The sequence below is a fragment of the Epinephelus moara genome, unplaced genomic scaffold (assembly GCF_006386435.1).
Source record: "Epinephelus moara isolate mb unplaced genomic scaffold, YSFRI_EMoa_1.0 scaffold352, whole genome shotgun sequence".
NCBI classification, from domain to species: Eukaryota; Metazoa; Chordata; class Actinopteri; order Perciformes; family Serranidae; genus Epinephelus; species Epinephelus moara.
Genome location: NW_026081227.1, coordinates 1 through 25,000, shown reverse-complemented (window position 1 = coordinate 25,000; position 25,000 = coordinate 1). Strand labels below are relative to the sequence as shown.

Here is a 25,000-nt window from a genome sequence, read left to right as displayed (position 1 = left end):
ATCAAATCAACTTTTTTGATCCTTTCCAGGAAATTAACAGCCACAACAACATGCAACCAAAAAGACAACACAATACTTTAATGCACCTTACTACTTGAGGGCCAGGTCTAACTGTCTTTGGGTTCCTGTAGGACCAGGTCTAAGCCGCATCAGGTTCCTTTAGGATCAGGTCTAATCATCCTTGGGTTTCTTTTAGGACCAGGTCTAATCATCATTGGGTTACTTCAATCAAATCAAATCAAATCAAATCAACTTATTAATCCTTTCCAGGAAATTAATTTGTTGCTGCAGCAACGACGCAACAGCTACAACAACATGCAACCAAAAAGACAACACAATACTTTAATGCACCTTACTACTTAAGGGCCAGGTCTAACTGTCTTTGGGTGCCTGTAGGACCAGGTCTAAGCGGCATCAAGTTCCTTTAGGATCAGGTCTTACCGTCATTGGGTTCCTGTAAGACCAGGTCTAACCATCATTGGGTCCCTCTAGGATCAGGTCTATCCATCATCAGGTTCCTTTAGGATCAGGTCTAACCATCATCAGGTTCCTGTCAGACCAGGTCTAATGGTCCTTGGGCTTCTTTTAGGACCAGATCTAAATGTCCCTTGGGCATCATCAGGTGCCTTTAGGACCAGGTCTAACCATCCATGTGTTTCTCTTAGGACCAGGTCTAACTGTTCCTTGGGTTTCTTTAAAACCAGGACAGTTTAGATTCCTTTTAGGACCAGGTCTAAACATCTTGGCGTTCCTGTAGGACCAGGTATAATCGTCATTGGTTTCCCTTTAGGACCAGGTCTAACTGTAATTGGGTTCTTGTAGGATCAGGTCCAACCGTCATCGGGTCCCTGTTGTACCAGGTCTAATTGTCCTTAGGTTCCTTTAGGAACAGGTCTAACTGTTATCGGGGTCTTTCAGGACCAGGTCTCATACTTGTTAAATGATTGAATACACATTGGGTTCAGGTAGATTTTCCACTGGTCTGTTGGGATCTATGAAGAACTGGAGGATGTTCTGGTTCAGACCTGTTGGAGTTCCAGTAAAACTTCTGAGATGTTCTGTGCAGTTCCCCATTAGACAGTAACATAGAACCAGTACAGGAAGTATGTACAGGAAGTGACATCATTGTTTATGAGTTCTTGCTGTTGTGAGACATTCAGTGTCCACAGGTGTTGATGTCCTGTTGTCTGTCTCAGCACTCCTCAGAGAACCTCACAGACGTTCTCCCAGTTCTCGTCCTCAGTTAGAGATTTATTCTGCATCTGGAGTCAGCATTGCCAGCTTCCCGGTAAATATAAACCTGTCCCCATCAACCAATCAGACTCTGTTCTCATTAAGGACATGAAACAATCATACAGGAAGTCCTCAACGAGTTGTCTCTGTCTCTGTCCCTGTTTGTCTCTGTCGTAGTGGAAGAGTGGTCCTGTGGTCCACCTGGGTTGGACAGTCAGTGATGAACTGTTGTGTATTCAGGAGGATGGATCAGTTCTGATCTACGACCTGTTTGGATCCTTCAAGAGACACTTCAGCATGGGACAGGTCAGTCTGTTAACAAGTTAACTAACCACTTCAGTATGACACAGGTCAGTCTGTTAACTAGTTAACTAACCACTTCAGTATGACACAGGTCAGTCTGTTAACTAGTTAACTAAACACTAGACCTGAATCTCTGTGTGTTTCCATCTCTAACAGGAAGTGGTCCAGAGTCAGGTGTTAGAAGCCAAAGTGTTCCACTCTCCTTATGGAACAGGTGTTGCCATAGTAACAGGCTCCTCCCGCTTCACCCTGGCAACCAACATTGATGACCTGAAACTCCGGAGGTTACCTGAGATCCCAGGTAACACCTGATTCACCTGTGGTTTCACTCTGTGGTTCATGGTGTTTGAGTTCTAACTGTTCGATGGTCTTACCGTCTGCAGGTCTACAGGGGAAGCCGTCCTGCTGGGTCGTCCTCACTCAGGACAGACAGACTAAAGTCCTGCTGTCAAATGGACCTGACCTCTACATCCTGGACAACACGTCCTGCACTGCTGTGGTGAGACAGTTAGTTCTGGCCCTACAGCCCGATCATGTCCACAGGGCCCTTAGAGACAGGCAGAGAAAGACATGAGACTAACCTCACCTGTCCGTCTTTCAGTGTCCCCCAGGTCTTAGTCCGCAGGCTGGCAGTATTGTCCACATGTCTGTGTCCTTTAGTTATAAGTACCTGGCTCTCTTCACTGATACCGGGCACCTGTGGACAGGCTCCTCCCACCTTCAGGTGAGCTACTTGTCTGTCCAATCAGCTGCTTGATCTAACCTGAGGGGGCGGAGTCTGATGATGACATGTGATTCTGTCTCTGCAGGACAAACTGAGTGAAGTGGACACTAAAAAGTCCACGCCTCCCAAACAGATGGTTTGGTACGTCTACATGTCCACCTGTCTGTCTGTCCACTGACCTACATGTCTCTCTGTCTGTCCTGTCTGTCTGTCCACTGACCTACATGTCTCTCTGTCTGTCCACTACCCTACATGTCCACCTGTCTGTCTGTCCACTGACCTACATGTCTCTCTGTCTGTCCACTACCCTACATGTCCACCTGTCCGTCTGTCCACTGACCTACATGTCTCCCTGCGCAGGTGTCGCAGACCAAAGAGTCAGCAGCCCTCTGTGGTGTTGATGTGGGACAGACTGCTCATGGTGGCCGGAGTGTGTCACGATACCATCCAGTATCCTTTGAACCAGTTCAGACTGGAACCATGAACCAGTTTAGACTGGAACCTTGAACGAGTTCAGACTGGAACCACGAACCAGTGCAGACTGGAACCGCAAACCAGGTCAGACTGGGACCAAGAACCAGTTCAGACTGGAACCGCAAACCAGGTCAGACTGGGACCAAGAACCAGTTCAGACTGGAACCCCAAACTAGTTCAGACTGTCAGACTGACAGAAATTTGTTATGGTTCTCCTGGAGCTCGTTACGGGTCTACCTGAGGACCTTGTGGTTCTACTGGAGGTCATTATTGTTCTATCGGAGGTTGTTGTGGTTCTCACAGGACTTGTTGAGCTGTGTTTTTGGTTCAAGAACCTCCTCCTGTTTCAGGTGACCTCTCGTTTGAAGTTGTTCTCTGGTCAGGTTCCCCATTTGACCCTTGACGCTGGACCTCAGGTTCCCCATAGAGGATCACTGTGTTTTGGTTGGAGAGCTGGATGGAATTCGGATCATCAGCTCGACCAATCAGGAGCTGCTTCAGGAGGTGCCTCTGGTCTGTCAGGACATCTTTAAGATTGCCTCCATGGCTCCTGGAGCTCTGCTGCTGGAGGCCCACAGGGAGTACGAGGTAAGAACCCGCCCATCTGACCGCACGCTCCTCTGATGTTTGTCCCTGATCTTGTTCCTTTTGTTTCTGTGTAGAAGTCGAGTCAGAAGGCTGATGAGTACCTGAGGGAGATCAAGGAGCAGAGCATGCTGGGAGAAGCAGTCCGACAGTGTGTGGAGGCAGCAGGACACGAATATGACGCCAACACCCAGAAATCCCTGCTGAGGGTGAGAACACACGCTCACTCGAGGGGCTCTGTATTTTGGTGTGTTACAGTGTTCTCACGTCTCGTCCACCAGGCGGCGTTCTGTATCATTGTTCTGTGTTCTCACGTCTCGTCCACCAGGCGGCGTCCTTTGGGAAGTGTTTCCTGACAGACTTCAGTTCGGACCCGTTCGTGACGATCTGCAGAGAACTCCGAGTCCTGAACGCCGTCAGGGAGAGCACCGTGGGGCTGCCGCTCACTCACACTCAGTATCCTCACACCTAGGTGCATCGTGGGACATGAGGTCCAACAGTCTGTTCTAATAAACTGTAGTGACTGTGACTGTGATGTCATCATCTGATGTTTCACTGATGACCAAACAGATGTCAGATCAGTCTCCTGTCAGTCTGTTTCATTCTGTAACCATGGTGACAACCTCCTTGACCTCTGACCTCAGATTCAAACAGATGACTATACAGGTGCTGATCGACAGGTGAGTCCACCCATCTAACCTGTCTATCTTTTTGTGCCTGTCTGTATCACTGGTCTCCCTCTCACCTGTCCGTCTCTCACCTGTCTGTCTCTCACCTGTCCGTCTTCTCACCTGTCCGTCTCTCACCTGTCTGTCTCTCACCTGTCCGTCTCTCACCTGTCTGTCTCTCAGGCTGGTGTATCGACAGTTTTATCCGTTAGCGATAGAAGTCTGCCGTTACCTGAAGATTCCAGATTATCAGGGAGTCAGCAGAGTCCTCAAACACTGGGCCTCATGCAAGGTAAACTGTCTCACCTGTCTCACTCAATGCACCTGTCTCACTTGACTCACCTGTGTTTCCCACCTGTCTAACCTGCGCAGGTGCAGCAGAAGGACCTATCAGACGAGGCCATAGCCCGAGCGGTGTGTGTGAAGGTGGGAGACTCACCTGGTGTGTCTTACTCACACATCGCAGCCAAAGCGTATGAATGTGGACGCACTGAGCTCGCCATCAAGGTAACAAACATACCTGTCTGTGTCCCTCCTTGGCTCACCTGTCTGTCTCACCTGTCTCTCTGTCTCTCTGTCAGTTGTTGGACTTTGAGGCTCGGTCTGGAGAACAAGTCCCTCTGCTGTTGAAGATGAAGAGGAGTCAGCTGGCTCTCAGTAAAGCTGTGGAGAGTGGAGATACTGACCTAGGTGAGTGTCTCTTAGCCCCGCCCACTACCTGTCTGACAGGCAGATGATGTCACACTGATGGTTTCCTGTGTTCTTAGTTTACACGGTGGTGACGTACCTGAAGAACGAGATGAACAGAGGAGACTTCTTCATGACTCTGAGGAACCAACCGGTCGCACTGAGTCTCTACAGACAGGTACTCTTCATCACCATATTAATTGTGGTTGGAAAATTTCTTGATGTATTTTTATTAGAGCAGGTCTTACAGTAATTCAAGAATCGCCACCTCAATGTGGTGGAGGGGTTTATGTGTCCCAGTGATCCTGGAAGCTGTGTCCCTCCCACCCTCCACATATAACACACACACAGGGCACTGAGGCACCAGGTGAGGAAAAACCACCTATGGGGAGCTCATCCACACTGAGAGGCGCCACAGCCGACGGCCACAGAGACCACCCCACCCAGATAGATAGGGGGAGGAGTCAGACATCTGGAGGGAGCTCGGAGTAGAGCCGCTGCTCCTTCATGTTGAGGTGGTTCAACATCTGATCAGGATCCTCCTGGGCACCTTTAGTTAGAGGTGTTTCAGGCACACCCCAGTGGTAGGAGGCCCTGGGCCAGACCCAGAACACACTGGAGGGATTATACTGTATATCTCATCTGGCCTGGGAACACCTCGGGGTCCTCCAGGAGGAGCTGGAAAGCGGTGCTGGAGAGAGGGACGTCTCTGGTGCTTTGCTTGACTTGCTGCCCCTGAGACCCGGCTGCGGATAAGCCGATGAAAATTGATGGATGGGTTACAGTACTTTATTTAACTTTGTTAGAACCGTACTTTATCACAGTCCTCAACTGATATGGTCTCTGTATGTGTTGTCAGTTCTGTAAGCTGCAGGAACAGGAGACTCTAAAGGATCTTTATAACCAGGACGATGATCACCAGGAACTCGCCAACTACTACGTCACTGCCAGCTACAGAGAAAAGGTAACGACACCTGTTACCTGTCAGGCAGTCTGCCACACCACCAGAGCAGGACTGTGAAGAGACGTCAAGCCTTTATTGAGCTGTCTGTCTGTCTGTCTGTCTGTCTGTCTGTCTGTCTGTGTGCAGAGGTTAGAAAGCCGTCTGTCTCTCCTGCAGAGCGCTGTCGATGAATACAACAAGGCCAAGAATGAGTTCTCTGCAAAGGTGAACCTTTTCAATAAGATATTATAAACTTAACCTTTCTGCTCACGTTAATGGTGTACCTGATCACACCTGTCACACAGGTAGGTGTACAACTTTAATCACCTGGTGGATTATTTACAGAAACCTCCATCATCATCTTTGATTTCTGTCTTCAGGCCACAGAGGACGAGATGCGTCTTCTTCGCTTCCAACGCAAACTGGACGATGAGAAAGGGGCGGGGCTACTGGGACTGTCCCTGCAGGTACACAGAGGGGCGGGGCTACTGAGAATGTGCAGGTACATAAAGGGGCGGGCGTACTAGTAAAGGGTGATGAGGGTGAGTAGTTCAGTTCTTGTCTTCAAGTGTGACATGAAGGTGTAGCTTCAGAAGTACAGGTGAGTGTGGCACCTGTTTCTAAATTTGAATCAATGTCACCTGCCTGCCTTGTGATGTCACTTCTGTTTGTCCAGGCCACCATGGAGGCTCTGCTGGCTTTAGGACTCCACAAACAAGCAGAACAACTTTACAGAGACTTCAGAGTACCTGACAAAAGGTGATGTCACTGCTGCCTCTTCTGTGATTGGCTGAACTGAGTCTGTCTCACCTGTCTCACCTGTCCCATCTGTCTCACCTGTCTTAACTGTGCAGATATTGGTGGTTGAAGCTGAAGTCTCTGGCAGAGAAGGAGGAGTGGGAGGAGTTAGAGAAGTTCTCAAAGAGCAAGAAGTCTCCTATTGGCTACCTGGTAAGAAGAAGCCCCGCCCCCTTGCTTTAATAATGATTTAAAGATAGAACTACATTTCCCATGAGTCTTAGCGTTGTCTCCTCGTCAGGCGTTTGTTGAAGTCTGCATGAAGAGTAACAACAAGTACGAGGCCAAGAAGTACGTTTCCAAGGTGACACCTGAGCAGAAGGTCAAAGCTCACCTGGCTGTCGGGTAAGACTCACTGTGACACCTGTGACATCATCACACAGGTGAGCCCTGACCACTCAGGTGACTCCTCCTTTTCTCCTCTTCCTGTCAGTGATCTGGAGGGCGCGGCGGACGCTGCAATCGAACGCAAGAGCGACTCAGAGATGGGGGCGGTCCTCTCCAGATGCCCCACCTCCGACCGCCTCTTGATTGACAGGTTGAACCGAGCCAGAGCCACCGCTGCCAAAAAGTGATCCACCCTTCCCTCCATTCAGAGTGTGTGTACAGAGACAGCAGATGGTCCATCGCCGCAAAGTGCTCCTCAGCTTACCGTCTGACTGGCACTCAGAGTGGGCGTTACCATAGCAACCAGAGTCGTTTCTTCTTCATGGGCTTTAATATCAGAACTGATGATCATGTTATCGATCTGTGCTGATAAGTTATGATTGATTATTGATCGCCCAGCTGATGTTGCTTTGAAATGTTTTCTTCTGTGTTTGCTGCGATTGAGCCGCAGCCTGATCTACTGAATGTCTGTGTGAAGTTTGTCTCCAGCGCTTCTGTTTATCCACTTTATTTAACCGATCACTGATCACCTGTATCAGAGCTGAAAGTTCCTGTACAAACTGAACATCATTTCCTGTCGCTGCTTCACATTAAAAGCGTCCACCAGAGAAACAGAGGAACGTTTTATTGTGAAGAAACACTTTTGTTGTGAACAATTTTAATTTAAACAGTTAAACTGAATAAACTGTTTTTTTAATCTTTTATTTTGACTGAAGGATAAATAATAATAATAATAATAATAATAATAATAATTAATTTTAATCAACAGTTTTTATTGATAAAATCTTTGTTTATTTTTAATATATTTTTTAGAGGTGTTATAAATACTTACTCAGCCCTCTGATAGTTTATTAACTTTATCAATGTTTGTTATCGATGATAAATCGGATCTGTTTGATTGACTGTGTCTGGTGGGGTGCGTTTGGTCGGAGTCAGCCGGTTCGAGGGGGGCGGAGCTGTGATGTCATCAGCTGGAGCAAAGTGCCACAGAGAACTTGTTGCACCCGCGTTCCGTGAACGTACAACGAACAACCTGAGGAACATCTGGGAGTGAACCTCACCGCAGCAGGTGAGTTTGTCTGTTGTCCAGGTGTGTGCGCGTGCCTGTACCGCACGTGTTTAAAGTAGCTTGAAGACGCCTTTTCGGGAACCAGACTCCACTCAAGTATCAAGTTAAAGCATCTGTGTGTTTCCGAAAGTGGGCTTTGTTTGTGAGCCGAATTAAGGAGAAACACTTCCGCTGTCATATCAAGTCGTTAGTTTGATTCCAGCAGGTGTCTGGCGCGTGGAGGAGCAAGGCAGCAGCAAAAAATGACGGATTGTCTGGCGACAGAGAAACATGTTGAATCAGCATTAGTGTAGTTACTGTTTAACTGACCTGCTGTTGTTCGTCACCAACATGGAGACAGTGAAGTTCTGCAGTATCACAGAGTGCTACTTTAATAATAATGTGTACCAGTACTGACTCAGCTGTGTGTGTGTGTGTGTGTGTGTGTGTGTGTGTGTGTGTGTGTAGCGTCATTATACTACTCCATGTTATAGTGCGACGTTACACCACAGGTACACAACATTTGTACTGCATGTTACTGCATGTTTCACAGGTGTGTTTAAAGGTGAAGGGTCACTGTGACCTTGCGTTTGTCTCCTTTTCTTGAACACAGTATCTTAAGAAGGCTTTGAAGGAATTTCATCGAATTTGGCACAAACATCCACTTTGAGTCAAGGGTTACCCAATTAAAATTTGGTGGTCAAAGATGAAAGGTCAAGGTTACTGTGACTTCATCTGTTGCATTCTCGTGAACATGGTATCTCAAGAACATCTTTACGAATTTGGCAAAAACTTCAATTTGGATTCAATGGCGAACTGATGAGATTTAGGTAGTTCAAGGTCAAGGTCACTGTGACCTTGCATCTGTCTCATTCATGTGAGCCTATTATCTCAAGAACACTTTGGGGGAATTCCCTAAAATGTGGCACAATCGTCCACTTTGAGTCAAGGATTACCTGATTAGAATTTAGTGATCAAAGGTGAAGGGTCAAGGTCATATGGTAATGTGTAGTACTGTGTAGATATACATTGTATAGTACTACTAGAGTGTGTTGTATTAAATACTTTAACATGTAGTCACATGCAGTATGTGTACATCGTGTAGTACTTTTATATGTAGTAATGTAGTATGTAGTACTGTCATGCAGTACTTTTATTATTTTATTTTATTTGACTTGCTATTGTTTCCATGGAAACAGTGGTTGACAGGCCTCCTCTTCAGTGATTGGTCCAGACAGACAGGTGACGATGTCATCGGTGAAAGTGGAGTGCGTGGTGAAGAAGAGCGCTCTGATTGGCGAAGGGCCGGTGTGGGAGGAATCGGAGCAGATGTTACTGTTTGTCGACATTGCCGGGCAGAAAGTCCACCGCTGGAGCCCAGCGACCAATCAGATCCAGTCTGTGGAGACAGGTCGGCCAATCAGGAGAGTTTGTTCCTTAATTAAACTAAAAGACGTTGAAGACTCACACCTGTCCGTCTGTCCTCAGGTGACATGGTGGGGTTCGCGGTTCCTCGTAGGTCAGGTGGTTATGTGGCTGGTGTGGGGCGCAGCATCGTGGCTATTGATTGGTCGACTCAGACGATGACATCATTGGTGGAAGTTGACGAGGACAAACTGAACAACAGACTGAACGATGGGAAGGTTGATCCGATTGGACGGCTGCTGGCAGGTCAGTGTGGGTTTCTGAAACTTCTCTGTCAACCACATTCACGTCCTGTTTGAGCACCAAGACCTTTTCTACGCAGCGGCGACAGTCGTTGCCGGAGGCTTTATGTTTTCAGGTTGTCTGTCCGTCCTGTTCTCTTGAACCTGATATTTCAAGAACACCTTGAAGTAATTTCCTCAAATATGGCAAAAAACGACAATTTGGATTAAATGGCTGAAAGATTAGATTGAGGCAGTTCAAGGTCAAGAATGCCGTGGGGGAATATCCTCAAATTTGGCACAAACATCCACTTTGAGTCAAGGATTACCTGGTTAGAGTTGTGGTGGTCAAAGGTGAAGGGTCAAGGTTACTGTGACCTCATCTGTTGGATTTTCATGAAGATGGTATCTCAAAAACATTTTGATAGAATCTTTACAAATTTGGCACAAACAAACAAATTTGGACTCAACAAAAAACTGATTGTCCATATGTCCAGGAGACGAAAGTGACCGAAATGACCTGACAGTGTGTGGTGTCCCCCCCAGTTAAAGGTCCAAAGGACAGAGGGATGTAGTAAGCTGTAAAGCCCTGTGAGGCAAATTGTGATTTGTGATATTGGGCTTTATAAATAAAATTGATTGATTGGTGTCTCAGGTACGATGGGGAAGGAGGAGCGACCTGCGGTGGTTCAGAAACAGCAAGGATCTCTGTTCTCTGTGACCTCTGACCTCACTGTGACCAAACACCTGAGCCAGGTAACCTCACCTGTCTGTCTCTGTGACCTCTGACCTCACTGTGACCAAACCCCTGAGCCAGGTAACCTTACCTGTCCGTCTCTGCACCTGTCTCTCTCTCAGGTGGACATATCTAACGGCTTGGATTGGTCTTTGGATCAGAAGACGTTTTACTACATTGACAGTTTGGCTCTGACTGTCGACGCCTTCGACTACGACTCAAACACTGGACACATCGGTAACAATGTACTTACACTGCATTACGTATGTGTGTTTATACTTCTGTTCACATGGTAACTGCTGTGTGGTTGCCTAGGAAACCGCCGTGTGGTTTATCATATGGAGGAGGGGGAGGGGCTTCCAGACGGGATGACAGTGGATGCTGAAGGTCGTCTCTGGGTGGCCTGTTATAACGGGGGACGAGTCATCAGCATCGACCCTGCTACTGGTTAGTTGTAGTGGTTAAACTGGTCAGGTTACGTCATGTGTTGTTCTCAGGTGACCTGTTGATTGCTCGCAGGCATGCGGTTGCAGACGGTCTCTCTGCCAGTGACGAAGACTACCTCATGTTGCTTTGGAGGTCCTGACTACTCTGACCTCTACGTGACCTCAGCTAGTGTGGGCCTCGACCAATCAGATAGGAGAGCGCAGCCTCTGGCCGGAGGTACCTTCAGGGTGAGACTCACCCGTATCTCACCTGTACCACTAAGTCAACTGTACCACTAAGTCACCTGTATCTCTGACTCACCTGTATCTCTAACTCACCTGTATCTCTAACTCACCTGTATCTCTGACTCACCTGTATCTCTGACTCACCTGTACCACTAACTCGCCTGTATCTCTGACTCGCCTGTATCTCTGACTCACCTGTATCTCTGACTCGCCTGTATCTCTAACTCACCTGTATCTCTGACTCGCCTGTATCTCTGACTCGCCTGTATCTCTAACTCACCTGTACCACTAACTCGCCTGTATCTCTGACTCGCCTGTATCTCTGACTCGCCTGTACCACTAACTCACCTGTATCTCTGACTCACCTGTATCTCAGACTCGCCTGTATCTCTGACTCGCCTGTATCTCTGACTCGCCTGTATCTCTGATTCACCTGTACCACTAAGTCACCTGTATCTCTGACTCACCTGTATCTCTGATTCACCTGTATCACTAAGTCACCTGTATCTCTAACTCACCTGTATCTCTGACTCACCTGTATCTCAAACTCACCTGTATCTCTGACTCACCTGTATCTCTGATTCACCTGTACCACTAAGTCACCTGTATCTCTAACTCACCTGTATCTCTGACTCACCTGTATCTCAAACTCACCTGTATCTCTGACTCACCTGTATCTCTGACTCACCTGTGTTCAGTATCATACACCTGGAGAGACTGACAGTCTGTGTGTGTCTGCAGGTGACAGGACTTGGGGTCAAAGGTCGTCCTTCAAACTCATTCTCCGGATGATCCTCAGGAGACTCAAACAGCCAATCGCAGAGCGGGACACCAGGAAGTGACCAACAGTCTAATTAATTAATCCTCACTGTCAGTAACGCAATTATGAGTAAACATTGAATTTCACAAAATATTTGTAGCAGTTAGGAACTGTAAATAAATAAAAAAATAATGAAGAGACAGCCAATCAGTGAAGAGGAAACTGTATCATGTGATTAACAGCCAATCAGAGACCAGGAAATATTCCATATTCCTCTGTTTATCTTTGTGTAACCAGTGGAAATAAAATTAAACTTGAAAGACATTGAATCAGTTTGTGTTGAAGATCTGTAGCTGAGGATCATGGGTAATGTAGTGAAACAGTCAATGTGAAATTACCTAAATGTAAAATATTTCCCAGCAGTCTGTTTTCACTGCAGGAAATAACAGGTAAGGTAAACAATTATGACAACTTTATTTCATTCAGGTGAGCCCTGCTGATGTCCTCTTATTGTAATTCAACCTTTTTTAAGCAGTATGTTTTCGGGTTGTCCGTCCTGTTCTCGTGTAAGCGCTATCTCACTTTTAGAAAATGTCTTCAAATTTGGCTCTAACGTCCACTTAGACACAACGATAAACTTATTTATTTTGGTGGTCAAAGGTCAAGGTCACTGTGACCCTGTCTGTCTCATTCTCGTGAACGCGATATCTCAAGAAAACCATAAGGGACCTTCTCCAAGTTTGGCACAAACATGTACTTTGAGTCAAGGATGAAATGATCACAATTTGGTAGTTAAAGGTTAAGGTTACAGTGACCTTGCATTGGTCTAATTCAAGTGAACATGAATGTCAAGAATACTTTGAGAAAATTTCCTCAAATTTGGCACAAACGGGGCGCCCGATAGCTCACCTGGTAGATTAGACGCCCGTGTACAAAGGCTGTGTCTTTGTTGCAGCGTCCGTAGGTTTGATTCCAACCCACGCCCTTTTCCTGCACGACATTCCCCCTCTCTTTCCCCCTTTCATGCTGTCCTATCAAATAAAGGCAGAAAGCCCCCAAAATATCTTAAAAAAAATAAAATTGGCACAAACGTCCACTCGGACTCGATGATGAACTGATTTATTTTTGGTGGTCAAAGGTCACCATGAACTTGAGTTTATCTCATTTTTGTGAACATATCTCCAGAAGATCTTGTGGGAATAACCTCAAATTTGGCACAAACGTCCACTTGGACTATAGAATGAAGTGATTAGATTTAGTGTCAAAGGTCACCTTGCATCTGTCTCATTTTCATGGACATTGGATCACAAGAACACCTTGAGGAAATTTCTCTCAACTTTAGCACAAACGGCCACTTAGTCTCAATGATGAACCTTTTCGTTTTTGGTGGTCAAAGGTCACCATGAACTTGCGTTCATCTTTTTTTCGTGAACCAGATATTTCTGGAAGACCATGAGGGAATATCCACACATTTGGTACAAATGTCCACTTGGACTTAACGATGACCTGATTACAATTTGGTGGTTAAAGGTTACCGTTAACCTGCATCTGTCTCATTCTCGTTAACGTAATATCTCAGGAATATCTCATCTTTGAGGAAGGGGCCTAAATTTGGCACAAATGTCCACTTTGACTCAAGCATGAACTCAATAGATTTCGGTGGTCATAGGTTAAGGTCACTATGACCTCACAGAACCAGTTCTTGGCCAAGAATTCATATGGTAATTATGACAAAACTTAACATAAATGTCTAAAAAGATAAAACTAATGAAGTGATGACATTTTTTATCCGTCAAACCCACCAGACTCCATTTAAATAAATAGTCATTTTAGTGTGTATAGAGGCAACATGTTTTCACATTGAACTGGGTGAATTACGGGTTAATTTCAAGGAAACCAGAGCTGGTTTGTTTGTCGGCTTTCATTGAAGCATTTTTTATGATTATAAAATGAGTGTTAATTTAAATGGAGTCTGGTGGGTTTGACGCCAGTGACTGGGGGGCTGGTTTTGGGTCTTTACTCTTTAACACAAAGCTCTATCTCTGTAGGGGTCCTTCCCACAGTGGTGTCAGACACTCAGAACAACAATCTGAGCCTGTCAGTGACAAGAACAAACATTTTAAGAGGACGGACACTGACAACAGCTGCTCTTCCTCAGTGCTAGACCACTTCAAAAAACTGTTGTGACATAAAAACATGGTAAAATAGGGTCAAGGTTGAAAAGTACTATCTACTAAAGTAAGAGTAGTACCGGCATTAAATTGACAGACGTCATGTAGACAGGGTGTGTTTTTTATTCACACCACCAAGTGCAGAATCACCAACAACCAACAAACACTAAACAGTACGAGCAACGCTAACCAGCTTTCTAGAAAATGTATGTACACGTAGAAAACTTTGTGCTGTTTCACTTTTTTTGTCTTGTTTTGACTTGGGGGGGGGGGGGGGGGGCAGGATTGTGATGACATGTTGATGCAGGACTGCTGGAGTGGACACATCAGTGTTCAGTTTGAGACCTGCCTCTACACAGGTAAAGAGGGGCTGCTTTAAGTCTGTTTTGGGTTTGTCAGAGTATGTATGTCCAGCCTCACCAGCAGACTGACCTCACTTTCGCTGCTTCATGTTACACACCGAAGAGTTTCATCAGTAAATCAGGACTCAGGTCAGTTTATCGTCTGAAACATCGTCTCAGACTGCATCTACGTTACAGGGAAGTCTGTTGAGTTCTTGAAGGGCAGACGGAGACGTGCTTTTCTTATTCTGTTGTCTTGGGGCCACAGCACCCCCTCACTGGTGACACATTTCAAAACACAACAAGACCAGAATTTGGCTTTTTGTAGCTCCGAGTTTCTTGAGGCAGGGTTTATTTTTCAGTCAATATTCCTGCTGGTGCGGTTCCAGAGCTACAGTGGCTGCAAAACTTTGGGCACCCCTGGTCAAAACTTACTGTGAGTAGTTCAGCGAGTAGAAGATGAACTGATCGTCAAAAGACATGAGATTGGGGCGTCGGTGGCTTAGTGGTAGAGCAGGCGCCCCATGTACAAGGCTGTTGCCGCAGCGGCCCGGGTTTGAGTCATCCCCTTTCTCTCTCCCCCTTTCACACTTAACTGTCCTGTCCATTAAAGGCAAAAAATGCCCAAAAAAAATCTTTTAAAAAAATAAATAAATAAAATATATGAGATTAAAGATGAAACATCCTATTTCTGAACGCACCACTCACATCATCTTTATCGTTTAAAACAAGACAACAGAACTTGCTAACTAGTGCTAGCTAATGTCTGTGGAGAATTGTTTTGCCTCCAGCTAAGCCCTGCCCACAAAAAAAGCCATAGTGTTTACTAACAGTAGAAAGGTCTATGAAGGGTACAGAACTTCATGCAAAGAACACCTGTCCAACTGTTAAACACGGGGGTGGATGGATCATGCTTCGGGCTTGTGTTGCAGCCAGTGGCACGGGGAGCATTTCACAGGTAGAGCAAAGAATGAAGTCAGTTAAAGTCCAGCAAATTCTGTAAGCAAACATCACAGCATTTGTAAAAATAGCCTTAAACTGGTGGATTGTTCCCTCTGGGTTGGGAGAGAGTTGGTGCGTCAAGCGAGGGAGTTTACGTATCTTGGGGTCTTGTTCACAGTGAGGGTAGAATGAAGCATGAGGTGGATCAGCGGTGTGGTGCGGCTTCTGCAGTGATGTGGGCGCTGCATCGGACTGTTGAGGTGAAGAGGGAGCTGAGCTGGAAGGCAAAGCTTTCTATTTACTGGTCCCAACCCTCACCTGTGGTCATGAGCTCCGTGTAGTGACCAAAAGAATGAGGTCATGGATACAAGCGGCCAAAGTGAGTTTCCAATGTGGGGTGTCTGGGCTCAGCCTTAGAGATAGGGTGAGGAGCTCGGACTTCCGGAGGGAGCTCGGAGCAGAGCCGCTGCTCCTCTGCGTCAAAAGGGGTCAATTGAGGTGGTTCAGGCATCTGATCAGGATCCTCCTGGCCGCCTCCCCATTAGAGGTGATCCAGGCACGACGCACTGGTAGGAGGCCCCAGGGCAGACCCAGAACACACTGGAGGGATTTTATATCTCATCTGGCCTGGGAACACCTCGGGATCTTCCAGGAGGAGCTCGAAAGCGTTGCCGTGGAGAGGGATGTCCCAGATAAGCAGATGAAATGGCTAAAAGGATGATTACCGCCTCAATGGACTATCACAAGAGGAGCAAGCTGAAGGTTTTGCCATGGCCCTCACAGTCCCCCGACCTAAACATCATTAAAAATCTGTGGATAGACCGAAAAGACCAGTGTATGAAGACGGCCCAAAAATTGGCCCAGTTCATCTTCTACTTAGTTAACTACTCACAGTAAATTAATTATTTTCCTGGTGTGCCCAAACTTTTGCAGGCCACCGTAACTAACAGGCTAACAGCGGGGCTTCAGAGGAAATGCGTTTTGAGGAAGGGTCAGGTTCAGGAAGGTGAGCCAGAGCCACAGATAACCAGAGTCTGGCAAAGGTTCTTGTGTTTGAGTGCTTCTTGCTTACACTGTTTCCTAACCCTTTAGAAAGGTGCCAGACTCTGTGTATACCTGGCTCTGGTAAGGCTAGTAAATACAGTAAAACACAGTAGAACACAATGTAGTGAAAGTAGTAGAACCCTGTACACGATCCAGTTAAAGAGACAGATTGAAGGAACCCAGAACAACCACAGGACCACAGACATACTGACCCAGAACCAGGATTTTGGGTTCTGGTGTCACTTTAAATCCCAAAATTCCTGGATGGAGTTTGGTTTGACAGCGGTCAGAACAGAGCAGAACATTAGGGACAGGTCAGGGGTCAGAGGTCAGGTGGTGTCTGGGAACCTGGTCTGTGCACAAACTGACCAATAAAGTAACATACAAAACATGATGTCATCAGTTCACATTAATCGATCAGAAATGTTCAAAGTGCTAATTGGTCCCATCGATTAGAAGTGGGCATGGCCAGCTGAAGAAGACACCATCCTCCAACATGCTGACGTTTAAGCTCTCTTTACAATGTAATGTCTCTCTCTGTCCCTCAGTAGTGCTCCTCAGTGTGGGCAGGGTCACAGAAGAAGCGAGAGCTGCGTTTGGCGGATCGAGCCGTGAAGGGGACGGTCTTCAAAGCTGCAGGTGAGATAAAACCAAAATGGCCAATCAGACAGCAGACAGAGAACATGTGGTCTGATGTGTGTTTGTTCACCTGTTACAGCGTGTTTTAGTGTTGTATATTTACCTGTGATAATGTCCTCTATGGCGCCATCCTTCCCTTCATAAACATGGCGACTGTCTTTGCCTTGACGTTTTCGGAGCTCGGTGAGCAGCTCCTGCTGCTGCCGCTTCCCCCTGTGGGAGGGAGACTGGAGGGGAGGAGGGGGAGAACATGGAGATCTTTAGAGATCACATAAACAGACATGAGAGCCATCAGGTGAGGCACCATGAGCCGTCACATCCCCAATGTGGAGAGTCAAGAGTATGTCACATTGAGAGTCAGGAGTACGTCACGTTGAGAATCAGGAGTACGTCAGGTCGAGAATCAGGTGTACGTCACCTTGAGAGTCAAGAGTATGTCACATTGAGAGTCAGGAGTACGTCAGGTCGAGAATCGGGTGTACGTCACCTTGAGAGTCAGGAGTATGTCACTTTGAGGGTCAGGAGTACATCAAGTTGAGAGTCAGGAGTTCGTCACCTTTAGACTTAAGAGTACGTCACCTTGAGAGTCAGGAGTATGTCACTTTGAGGGTCAGGAGTACATCAAGTTGAGAGTCAGGAGTTCGTCACCTTGAGACTTAAGAGTACGTCACCTTGAGAGTCAGGAGTACGTCACCTTGAAAGTCAGGAGTTTGTCAAGGTGAGAGTCAGGAGTTCGTAGAGTTGAGAGTCAGGAGTACGTCACCTTGAGACTCAAACGTTCGTCACGTTGAGAGTCAGGAGTACATCAGATTGAGAATCAGGTGTACGTCACCTTGAGAGTCAGGAGTATGTCACTTTGAGGGTCAGGAGTACATCAAGTTGAGAGTCAGGAGTTCGTCACCTTGAGACTTAAGAGTACGTCACCTTGAGACTCAAGCGTTCGTCACGTTGAGTCAGGAGTACGTCACCTTGAGACTCAAGCGTTCGTCACGTTGAGAGTCAGGAGTTCGTCACCTTGAGACTTAAGAGTACGTCACCTTGAGACTCAAGCGTTCGTCACGTTGAGAGTCAGGAGTACGTCATCTTGAAAATCAGGAGTACGTCACATTCAGAGTCAGGTGTACAAGTTGAGAGTCAGGAGTTCGTCAAGTTGAGAGTCAGGAGTTCGTCAAGGTGAGAGTCAGGACTTCGTCAAGTTGAGACTCAGGAGTTTGTCAAAGTGAGAGTCAGGAGTTCGTCAAGGTGAGAGTCAGGAGTTCGTCAAGGTGAGAGTCAGGAGTTCGTCAAGTTGAGAGTCAGGAGTTCGTCAAGGTGAGAGTCAGGAGTTCGTCAAGTTGTTACTTTTACTCATTAAAACTAGTCAAAGGTCAGAAGTCACAGTCTCACCTTGGTCTCCTCCTCCTGCTGCTGCTCCTCCTGCTCCAGTTTCTCCAGTAACATTTGTTCCTGACGCCTCCTCTGCTCATTCTCCTCCTCCGCCAGCTGAGAACACACACATATGCAGAAACACACAATTAAATACACAACAACCTGTTCCTTTGTCGAGCTGTGTGTTCTTTTAGGTCCTGCCCTCTGCCAGTAAGGCGTTAAGACTTGTTCCAAACATAAACCCTGTGGTCCTGCTGTAGGTGGGGCTTCCCTGTAGAGGAGGTGTGTCATGTTTACTCACCCTGTATGCTTTAATGAAACGGACGAAGATGGGGAAGAAGACGGACGGCGGCATTGTCTTTGAACTCTCCCCGAAAAATTTCACCACGTCCTCAAACGCATCCTGAAGTGAACCCAAACAAAGTGATTTGTTTACGGCGTAGTTAACGTAATGCGAATCAGAAACGGGTGGAGTCTCACCTGAGCAATGCGCGCGTCCTCCTGCAGCTTGTTGAGCCGTGACTCGTGCCTGCTGATGAAGTCTTTGAGTGTGGCATTGTGCTGAACGCTGAACTCCCTCCAGGTGAGCTCCATGCCGCGCTGCAGATCCTTCACATCGGACAGCACGTTCTCCAGACTCACTGTGCACAGGTGGGGACACACGGGTGAGTGACGCAGAGTGGGAGGAGTCTGCAGCGCCCTGATTGGCTGACGGACTCACCTGCAGCAGCCTTGTCGACGTAGTGAAGCTCGTTGTAGAACAGAGACTTGGCGGGATACTTCTCTCTGACCACGTTGCTGATGTAATGAAGCAGTGTCTGTTTCCTGTCTGTCGACTTTGTCTCCAGCAGCTGAAACACAAACACACACTGTAACGAGCTGCGATCGAACCTGAGGTACTGTCGTCATATAGAAACTGTGTGTGTGTGTGTGTGTGTGTGTGTGTGTGTGTTACCAGATCTAAACTCTGCAGCTTGAATCCGTACACAGCTCCTCTCTTACTGCTGTTCATGTAGTTCCCCAGAGCCAAGATGATCTACAACATCGTCATCATCATCAACAGGTATAGTTTCACTGACACTCACTCATACTCTCATGTATACACTTAAATATATATTAATAACACTGCTCAAACACATGAAGGTCACAGTCCTAACAAGGAAGTCACAGACTGTCCAGGAGCTCACTGATGCCCTGATCCAGGTCAGGTAGGAGATCCCCCTGGACATTCTCAGGAGGTCATACAGGCACATTTTGGTTTCTGACCGTTGTTACGTCATTCTGTTCTCAACAAATTATACAGTGTACATCAGTAAAGATTTTCCACTTGAATAATTAGTTCAACAAGATATGACGGATGATTTAAGTGTTCCTAATTTTTTGAGCAGTGTATAAACAGGTGATCATGAACACATTGATGTTTAACCTCAGACTGACCTCGAGGATCTTCTTGAGCTTCTGAGATGATTTTATAGAAACTGAAGCAGCGATGATGGCGTGGAGTTGCTGAGAGACAAGAGGACAACACAGTGAGACAGGTCACATCTGTCTGTCTGTGTCTACCTGTCTGTCTCTACCTGTCTGTGTCTACCAGTCTGTCTCTACCAGTCTGTCTCTCCCTGTCTGTGTCTACCTGTCTGTCTCTACCAGTCTGTCTCTCCCTGTCTGTCTCTCCCTGACTGTCTCTACCAGTCTGTGTCTACCAGTCTGTCTCTCCTTGTCTGTCTCTACCAGTCTGTCTCTCCCTGTCTGTCTCTACCAGTCTGTCTCTTCCTGTCTGTCTCTACCAGTCTGTCTCTCCCTGTCTGTCTCTACCAGTCTGTTTCTACCAGTCTGTCTCTCCCTGTCTGTCTCTACCAGTCTGTCTCTCCCTGACTGTCTCTACCAGTCTGTCTCTCCCTGTCTGTCTCTCCCTGACTGTCTCTACCAGTCTGTCTCTCCTTGTCTGTCTCTACCAGTCTGTCTCTACCAGTCTGTCTCTACCAGTCTGTCTCTTCCTGTCTGTCTCTACCAGTCTGTGTCTACCAGTCTGTCTCTCCCTGTCTGTCTCTACCAGTCTGTCTCTCCCTGTCTGTCTCTACCAGTCTGTCTCTCCTTGTCTGTCTCTACCAGTCCGTCTCTCCCTGTCTGTGTCTACCCGTCTGTCTCTACCTGTCTGTCTTACCGGAGTTAACATCTGGACGTTGTCGGTGAAGTTGCCCATAAAGGTCATGATGGACATGCGCTGACTGAGTCTTTCAATGCGGCTGAACTGCATCATGAATCGGTCTTCGTCGCTCAGAGCCTCCAGAGGTTTTCTGTCCCTTTCGTACTGCCGTAGAAGTTTGACCTCGGCCTCTGTGGGCAGGAAACGCATCAGACACTCCACAAAATCGACCCGAACCGTCCGCAGGTCGAACCTGCAGAGACACAGAGTGACCTTTTACTGGTCGTTCCTGGTGGTGGTGATCACACCTTTGTCAGTGGTACCGGTGGTGCTGGTGGACATACATGTGGATGGCACGACAGATGACCTCTGACCCCTGACCAGCCTTCCTCAAAGTGATGGCCAGGTTTTTTGCTCTGTTGGCCTCCAGCAGAGACACTTTGGACGGAGCTTTCTGAGGAAGCTTCTGTCTGGACAGAGTCAGGTCCACCGCCGGACCCTGAGCCTTTGTCTTAAACAGCTCCTCAAACTCTTCCACGTTCAGCTCCTGAGAGACAGACAGAGACAGACAGAGACAGATGGAGACAGACAGACAGACAGACAGACGGAGACAGAGATAGAGACAGACAGGGACAGATGGAGAGAGACAGATAGTTAAACAGTTCCTCAGTCTCCTTCAGTCAGGTGTTTTGGCACAAACGTCCACTTGGACTCAAGGATGATCTCATAGAATTTGGTTGCCAAAGATCAAGATCACTGTGACCTGGTTTGTTGATACTCTTGAGCATAATATCCTTGAGGGATCAAGAACACTTTGAGGGAATTTCTTAAAAATTGGCACAATCGTCCACTTGGACTCAACAATGAACTGCTTAGATTTTGGTGGTTGTAGGTCAAAGGTCAAGATACTGTGACCTCTTCTTTCTCATCCTCATGAATACAATATCTCAAGAACACCTTGACGGAATGTCTTCAAATTCAGCACAAATGTCCACTTGGACTCAGAAATGAACTGGTAAGAATTTGGTTGTCAAAGGTCAAGGTCACTGTGACTTTGCATCTGTCTCATTGTTGTGAAGATGATATCCTAAGAAGGTTTTAAGTGAATTTCCTCAAAATTGGCACAAATGTCCAGTTTGATTGAGGAATAAATTGATTGGAGTTTGGTGGAAGTAGGTCAAAGGTCAAGGTCACTGTGACCTCATTCTTCTCATTCTAATGAATACAATTTTGCACAAGCATCCACTTAGACTCAACAATGAACTGATTCAATCTTGGTAGTTGTAGGTCAAAAATCAAGGTCACTGTGACTACATTTGGCCCATTTTTGTGAATGCAGTATCTCAAGAACACCTTCAGGGAATTTCCTCAGATTTGGAATAAATGTCCACTTGAACTCAAGAATGAGCTGATTAGATTTTGGTTGTCAAAGGTCAAGGTTGCTGTGACCTCTTCTTTCTCATTCTCATGAACGTGATGTCTCAAGAATACCTTGAGGAAATGTCTTCAAATTTGGCACAAACGTCCACTTGGACTCAATGATGAACTAACTAAAATGGGTGTTTGTGTCACCTGCAGGATGGCCTCGTCGTCGATGTCGTTGAAGACGGTCCCGTTGATCTGACTCGGCTTCAGGGCGACCCAGTTCAACACCGGCATCCTGAACTTAGTCTGGATCGGCTTCTTGATCTTCACGGCTGCACAGCAGCAACAGAGATTGGTGAGCAGGGAGACAGGACTTCAGTTTCACTTTGAGATGGATCAAAGACTACAGGTGTGTTTTCACTCTGGGTTTTTACTGTGTGCAGAACATGGAGGGATGCAGCGGAATGGAGAAGGAGCTAAAGGAAGGATGGTGATGATGATGGAGTAATGTGAAGATGTTTCAATGTAAAGTGTAAGTAAACGTACAGAATAACTTGAGAGGACCCTCTGTCAGCAAGGTGAGAGAAAAAACAACACATCAGTATCATGAAACTCAGATTATATTACACATTTACAATGACAACTGAGAATCCTGGTTTCTGATTGGCTGGGAGGTTTGGATTCACCTTTAATAACACAGTGACCTCTGAAGACACTACAGGTGAGTGGGGTAAAGATTTTTACTGATATCACCATGAAACTTCCTCAGTTTCCAGAGCAGAAATCTGAACATTGGATAAAGTCAGGTTAAAAATTCTTGTTTCTCATATTAAATGTCTCAACAAAGTGAATTTTGGATATCTCTTTATATCACTCCATAAATCAGAAAATACTGCTAAAAGCCATAAAAAAATCTATTTTTGCCAGGTTTTTATAGAATAAAAAGTTCTGTAAATCAGGTTGTGAATGCTACATAAATAAACCCCTCAGTAAAAACTTTTAGAACACAGACAGGAATAAAACTGGAAAATTTGATGAAAGTAAGTTCTACTGAAGTTGAGATTTTTGGCTCAGAGTTTTAAAAAAACAACCTTTCTAAACATTTTTAGACCAAAAATGAGACAATAGGGTAAAATTTTTAATAGATATCACCATGAAACTTTGAGTTTCATGGTGATATGGTTTCAAACTTTAAGTTGAGTACTTACAGTAGTCAATTATTGTTTTCTGAAATGTTATGTTTAAATATGCCAATGATGCATAATCTAGTTAAATATGGGCTATTTGCTTGTTACATTTCCAGAATGTAAATCTGAACGTTGGATAAAGTCAGGTTCAATATTCTTGTTTCACTTTGTTGAGATATGAGCGTAAAATTTTTAACAAAAGGAATTTTGGATATCTCTTTTAATCAGTCCATGGATCATAAAATACTGTACTCGCCATGTTTTTAGGAAAGAAAGTTCTATAAATCAAGCTGTGAATGATACATAAACAAACCCCTCTGTTTACACCCCCCCCCCCCCCCGAAAACCCTCAGAACATAGATATGAATAAAAGTGGAAAATTTGATGTATATAATAATAATTCCAACATTTTTAGATGAGATAAAAAATAATAGGGTAAACATTTCAACTGGCAGATATCACCATGGAACTTCCCCAGTTCCCAAGAAATCATTTTTTGTAATACAAGTTTTACATTTTATGTTTAAATATGCATTTTTTGTGTAGAAAATCTGAACTAAAATAAACCTAAAAATGTTTTTGGATGTTTTCTTCCACGTAGTCTAAAAGAAGAAATTCTATGGAGGCACACTACTCCAAAATCTGAAAATCGACCAGTGCATGACAAACATTTTTATCTGGGGTGTCTCGCTTGTTAGTTCAGATTCACCAAAGTCACACAATAACACAAATGAACTAAGTGATGAAGGCAGCGGTAGACTGACAGCTCCCGTGTTTTGTCAGTGGAGTCTGGCTTTAAAGGGAGCTGAGATTATCTTTGATTTTCCATTCAGTGTTTTATCGGAAAGCAGCGTCTGTGAAGTTCTGAGCGCTCGTCTTGATAAATCAGACTTGGATCAAACTGCAGGAGTTGTGTATGAATGTTCCCCCTTTTTTGGATTCTTCATTCACCATGGAGGCGTGAGAGATAAACTTTTTCATAAATTCAACATAACGTGGTGAGTAACTGATATACAAATACATTTAGGGAGATGAAGTATTCCTTTATGTCACATTTTAAACGCTGGACTTCAAACGGAACATTGAATATTTTCCTCACCGCCTGTGAACACATCATTTCAGCCAGCCTCACCTGCGAGTCCAGAGTTAAAGATGACTGTGGGCGACCCCCCTGTACCTGGGAGAGGCGGGGCTACAGGGGGAGGAGGGGGGGGCATGGGGACAGAGGAGGAGAGCTCGCTGGTCCGACATGGAGGAGGAGGTGGAGGAGGGGGAGGAGGAGGAGCAGGGGGAGGAGGTGCAGGGTACGACCCGTTGGACACTTTAAAGACAAAGAGAAGAAAGAAAACAGGTCAGTGTCGTACTCAAAGTGGATCCTTCACTGTCTGGTGGAACTGAAACTCACCTGTGCCCGGCATCGGTGGTGGAGGAGGGGGTGGGGGAGGGGCCGGCATCCCTGGAGCTCCGCCCATCCCTGGTCCCATGCTGTGATAGGCTACGGTCTCAGGACTGTCGAAATCAATCAGGTAATCAATCAGAATCAATCATCACACATTTAAAGAAACATTTTTTTCTTATTGGACACTGATTTGTGGTAAATTGGATTTTTATATCTCATCCATGATCAAATTATAGAAATATGTTTGTAACTAACGCACAAAGCCCGACCCTCGTCAGAGGAACGTTATACTTAAAGCTGCATTAATCATTTTTGGCCAGTTGGGGGTGACAGAACTCAACCTCTGAGATATTGTCCCGTTAGAGTCAGCCACCAGTTTTCCATGTACACATCCAGCAGATGCAGTGCAACATGATCATCACATTAACTGTGTGTAGCTGTGTTTATTTTTTATAGTGTTAATAATAATGACTTATGGGGTTCATCTGTGTTCTATTCTTGGTCCTCTATAATTTATTCTTTTACAGTGTTAACACTGACTGTAGAAAAAATTATAAATGACGTTCTTGGTCATTTATAATTTATTCTGTCACTGTGTTAATAACGACTAATTCCTCAGGGTTCCTTCCTCGATCCTTTATAATTTTTTCTTTTAAAGTGATAAAACTGACTTTAGGGGTCTTTCGAGGTTCTCTTCTTGGTGCTTTATAATCTGTTCCTTTACTGCGTTAATAA

At 45.8% G+C, this 25,000-nt stretch overlaps 3 protein-coding genes across 5 annotated transcripts; 2 read left to right on the top strand and 1 right to left on the bottom strand.

The window, feature by feature from the left end:
• Positions 1–1,152: 1,152 nt before the first annotated feature.
• On the top strand, positions 1,153–7,417 carry vps16 (VPS16 core subunit of CORVET and HOPS complexes; the record flags this gene model as incomplete). Its single annotated transcript, XM_050039847.1, has 22 exons — positions 1,153–1,288; positions 1,411–1,539; positions 1,693–1,837; positions 1,920–2,035; positions 2,138–2,260; positions 2,346–2,401; positions 2,621–2,710; positions 3,151–3,322; positions 3,397–3,528; positions 3,648–3,775; positions 3,964–3,999; positions 4,171–4,279; positions 4,360–4,494; positions 4,569–4,677; positions 4,755–4,852; positions 5,534–5,638; positions 5,765–5,842; positions 5,998–6,084; positions 6,294–6,376; positions 6,472–6,568; positions 6,657–6,760; positions 6,849–7,417. Coding segments are annotated over 22 exons (2,410 nt in total), but the record flags the coding sequence as incomplete, so codon positions are not given.
• Positions 7,418–7,731: 314 nt separating this feature from the next.
• rgn (regucalcin) lies at positions 7,732–11,987 on the top strand. 2 transcript variants are annotated; one of them, XM_050039845.1, is made up of 8 exons: positions 7,732–7,871; positions 9,050–9,261; positions 9,339–9,521; positions 10,152–10,252; positions 10,355–10,469; positions 10,548–10,679; positions 10,752–10,895; positions 11,645–11,987. In XM_050039845.1, the coding sequence occupies exons 2-8, from the start codon at positions 9,099–9,101 to the stop codon at positions 11,743–11,745; spliced, it is 939 nt and encodes a 312-aa protein (XP_049895802.1). In that variant the 5' UTR covers positions 7,732–7,871; positions 9,050–9,098; the 3' UTR covers positions 11,746–11,987. The 2 variants fall into 2 exon arrangements, with proteins under 2 accessions (XP_049895802.1, XP_049895803.1); XM_050039846.1 differs by having other exon boundaries at positions 10,752–10,906.
• Positions 11,988–13,670: 1,683 nt separating this feature from the next.
• Positions 13,671–24,660, bottom strand: LOC126387312 (formin-like protein 2). 2 transcript variants are annotated; one of them, XM_050039848.1, is made up of 14 exons: positions 24,272–24,660; positions 23,999–24,187; positions 22,226–22,246; positions 21,887–22,011; positions 20,659–20,861; positions 20,333–20,567; positions 19,606–19,674; positions 19,124–19,204; positions 18,890–19,019; positions 18,649–18,809; positions 18,470–18,571; positions 18,187–18,282; positions 16,904–17,027; positions 13,671–16,794 (listed from the first exon to the last, which is right to left on the bottom strand). In XM_050039848.1, exons 1-14 carry the CDS (start codon positions 24,348–24,350, stop codon positions 16,706–16,708), a joined length of 1,704 nt encoding a protein of 567 aa, XP_049895805.1. In that variant the 5' UTR covers positions 24,351–24,660; the 3' UTR covers positions 13,671–16,705. The 2 variants fall into 2 exon arrangements, with proteins under 2 accessions (XP_049895805.1, XP_049895806.1); XM_050039849.1 differs by lacking the exon at positions 22,226–22,246.
• Between the last annotated feature and the right edge of the window lie 340 nt (positions 24,661–25,000).